The sequence below is a fragment of the Oncorhynchus nerka genome, linkage group LG8, assembly GCF_034236695.1.
Source record: "Oncorhynchus nerka isolate Pitt River linkage group LG8, Oner_Uvic_2.0, whole genome shotgun sequence".
Lineage (NCBI taxonomy): Eukaryota > Metazoa > Chordata > Actinopteri > Salmoniformes > Salmonidae > Oncorhynchus > Oncorhynchus nerka.
Genome location: NC_088403.1, coordinates 12,399,630 through 12,403,284, shown reverse-complemented (window position 1 = coordinate 12,403,284; position 3,655 = coordinate 12,399,630). Strand labels below are relative to the sequence as shown.

The 3,655-nt window shown below is 50.1% G+C and overlaps 1 protein-coding gene across 4 annotated transcripts in view; it reads right to left on the bottom strand.

Annotated features, from left to right (window-relative positions):
- Positions 1 to 244: 244 nt before the first annotated feature.
- Positions 245 to 3,655, bottom strand: part of tymp (thymidine phosphorylase) — a 6,237-nt gene continuing 2,826 nt past the window's right edge. For all 4 annotated transcript variants that reach the window (XM_065021341.1, XM_065021342.1, XM_065021343.1 and 1 more), the window contains exons 3-11: positions 3,228 to 3,655; positions 2,703 to 2,905; positions 2,473 to 2,571; positions 2,244 to 2,373; positions 2,044 to 2,162; positions 1,591 to 1,753; positions 1,176 to 1,403; positions 941 to 1,081; positions 245 to 846 (exon numbers count right to left, since the gene is read on the bottom strand). The exon at positions 3,228 to 3,655 is cut by the window's right edge. In XM_065021341.1, coding sequence (XP_064877413.1) covers positions 707 to 846; positions 941 to 1,081; positions 1,176 to 1,403; positions 1,591 to 1,753; positions 2,044 to 2,162; positions 2,244 to 2,373; positions 2,473 to 2,571; positions 2,703 to 2,905; positions 3,228 to 3,366 — 1,362 coding nt within the window. In that variant the 5' untranslated portion in view covers positions 3,367 to 3,655 and the 3' untranslated portion in view covers positions 245 to 706. The remainder of the gene's footprint in view (positions 847 to 940; positions 1,082 to 1,175; positions 1,404 to 1,590; positions 1,754 to 2,043; positions 2,163 to 2,243; positions 2,374 to 2,472; positions 2,572 to 2,702; positions 2,906 to 3,227) is intronic.

Here is a 3,655-nt window from a genome sequence, read left to right as displayed (position 1 = left end):
TTTTTACACTATTGGTTAGAGCCTGTAAGTAAGCATTTCACTGTACTACACCTGTTGTATTCCACGCACGTGACAAATAAACTTTGATTTGATTTGAGTAGCTTAACGGTTCCCCCAAGTTGGGCAAGCTAGCGCCTTTGACTGTCAGCCCAGATGATGTATGGTCGTACTGGTCACACACACAAAACATGAATATTTTGCCCAGAAACAGGCTCCAGACAGAACAATAGCTCAATCATTGGTGTGCAGGATAAAACCTTTACTCTGTCTCCAGTTAACTTAAGAGGAACCAGTCAGTTCCTGTCAAGTATTGGCTGAGCTCCCAGACATCCTGGGGTCATTCTACACACCAGAACAGTTACAACATGCCTCTATTAATGTGCACACACACTTTTATATCTTATATGAGTTGCTTGAACCATCTCAAGCCCAATGCCGAGGCTTAAAGAAGGATATGTTAGTACACAAGCATTAGTAAGGTTTAACAGAAATTGCCTTCACACAGTTCCTGGAAACGGTAAACATCTATTCAGTCTCCACAGAATCTTATGACTTTATATGAGTGAATCAGAGAGGACTTTGAGAGTGAAGAGCAGGAGACGGAGGCTTTAGTTCTGAACTATACATCCTTTAAAAATTAAACACTGAGATTCCCAAAGGCAGGTCATCTCCCAATCAAGCTTTAACATAGAGTGGATTTGTGTCACTATGGCAGTATGATTTCTGCCACTAGTGGCTGTGTGTGTAGCAGGTCGACGGGCCCCAGTGTCAGCGCCCCTTGTAGACTGAGTCTCTGCTCTGCACTCAGCGCCGGAGTCTCGTAGTGGACACGCAGCCATGGCTGCCCTGGGGTCAGAGGGCAAAGGTCGAGTCAGATCAGGGTGACACCGACCCTACGCACACACACACACACACACACACAGGGTCAGAGAGTTCTCACCTTTCTCCACCTTCTGTCCCAAAGACACCAGAAGCTCCGCCCCCACACTGTGATTGACAGGGTCTCCGGCCTTCGAACGTCCCGCCCCCAACCTGTGCAGCACCTGAGCAATGACCATGCCGTCTATGTCCAGCACTGTCCCTGCAGACACCAAAAGACAAGGTCATGCAGTGTATACGTGTGTGTGTGTGCGTGTGCGCATTTGCTTTTGTTAATCTGTGCCTGTGTGTGTTACCGTGGCCCTGTGTCTCTAGTTCTGTCTGGTAGTGTGCCCGTCTCAGGATGCTGTAGTAGTCTGCGTTGGTTGAACAGAGTGATGCAGTGATCTGACTGGCTACTCCCTGACCAATCATCATGTTCTGGAACTTTTCCAGGGCTGCACCATTCTGCAGGGTTGTAGAGATCACCTTTTTACCCTCCTCCAGGCTCCCTGCACGGCCAATCATCCACAACAGCAGCCCACCTACACACACACGCACACACAGAATATTGACTTTAGTTTGAAGGTAATGAACGTCCACAGCTTCGGTGTCGAGACTGTAGCTAAGCCCGAGCAGCACTGACATTCTAACTAGGTCTTGGTCTGCTTGGTTTTGGTCCAAAGGAACCAATTCACTGAGTGTGTGTGTTTGTGTGTGTGTATTCCTCACCCAGACTTGTGACCAGCTCCAGTATGTCGTCTGGGCCCCTCCCCTTTAGACACTCCAGGGACTCCATCACTTCCAGAGTGTTCCCCACACAGCGACCAATAGGACAGTTCATACGACTAAGCACCGCCCCCGTACGGATCCCCAAACTGTTCCCAACTGTCACCTGCAGGAGAGAATGGTAAGGGTGAGGGGTCTGGTAAGGGTCAGGGCTCATGGTAAGGGTCAGGGGTCTGGTAAGGGTCAGGGGTCATGGTAAGGGTCAGGGGTCATGGTAAGGGTCAGGGGTCTGCTTTGTGTTATGTCCTTTCTATTCCAGACTTGACAACCAGTTGAGTTCCTAACTAAATCAACAACCTTATTTGATCAATCAAGTACAAGGCAGGAGTGAAAACATGGCCCTCCAGACATTCAAACAAGAATGGGGTAAAGGTCAGGTGTCAGTGTTAGGGTTACCATGGACTGGGCCAGTGACTTGGCACTGCCCAGGTCTTTGTAGAGAGCTGCATTCCCAAACTTCACATCCAGAACCAAGGCACTCAGAGACTCAGCACCCTTCTTAGAGATGATAGAGCCTGGAGAGAACACACACACTATTCACATGTTCATTTCTCTACTTTGAAAGGTAGTCCAGTTTGCTGTTGTTGTTGTCAGACCTGTGATGAGTGGGAGGCTGTCGACTGTAGACGTAACGTCTCTCAGAGCGTACATGACCTTGTCAGCAGGCACCAGGTTATCTGTCTGTCCTACAATGCAACAGCCAACCTCCTCCAGGATTCGATGCAGCTGAGGATGGTGCCACAATATCACAACGTTAATAACTTGTACATGAGAGAGAGAGACAGACAGAAGAAAGAGAGAGAGAGAGAGAGGGGGAGGGTGTACCTGTTGTACAGACTGATAGACATTAAAGCCAGGGATGGACTCCAGTTTGTCGAGCGTGCCGCCTGTGTGTGCCAGACCTCTGCCACTTATCATGGGTACCTATGGACACAGCTTCTGATAGTCAGACACGCACACGCGCGCACGCGCGCACACGCACACACACACACACACACACACACACACACACACACACACACACACACACACACACAGTGTATCCAGGCAGGTACCTTGCAGCCGCAGGCAGCCAGAGCAGGAGCCAGCACCAGGCTGATCTTGTCCCCCACTCCACCCGTCGAGTGTTTATCCACCATTAGCCCCTCCCACTCTGCCGGCCATGACATCACTTCCCCTGACATCATCATCTCCTTCGTCAGTGTGAGAGTCTCCTCTGCTACCATTCCCTGCAGCCAGATTGCCATCAGCATGGCTCCTATACACACACACACACACACAAGCAAACACACACACACACACACATGCAGACACACACACACTCACACACACATGCACACACACACACATACACACATCAGACTTTCAACTGTAGAGTAGAGTGCAGGTTTTGGCCTGAGCTTGACTATTGATACTCAGTCTAAATTGTGTGGAAGTCATCTTCTCTGCAGACCTATAATAATCTGCCTTATCTGGCATCCCACCCACTGTGACTCTGTGACCTACCTGCACGTCGCTGGTAGTGTGTGTGTGTGTGTGTGTGTGTGTGTGTGTGTGTGTGTGTGTGTGTGTGTGTGTACCAATCTGGCTCTCTTGGATGGTCTTGTCCTTGACACCCTGTATGAAGTCTCGGATCTCCCCAGCGCTCAGCTGTTCACCATTCCGTTTCTTGCGGATGTGTTCAGGGAAAGTGGCTGTGCACTGCTTGTGGTGCGCCATCCCTGCAGCTCACTGACACACAGCTGACTGACACACAGCGGACTGACACACAGCAGACTGAAACACAGCAGACTGACACACAGCAGACTGAAACACAGCAGACTGACACACAGCAGACTGACACACAGCTGACTGACACACAGCTGACTGACACACAGCAGACTGAAACACAGCAGACTGACACACAGCAGACTGACACACAGCAGACTGACACACAGCTCACTGACACACAGCTGACTGACACACAGCGGACTGACACACAGCAGACTGAAACACAGCAGACTGACAC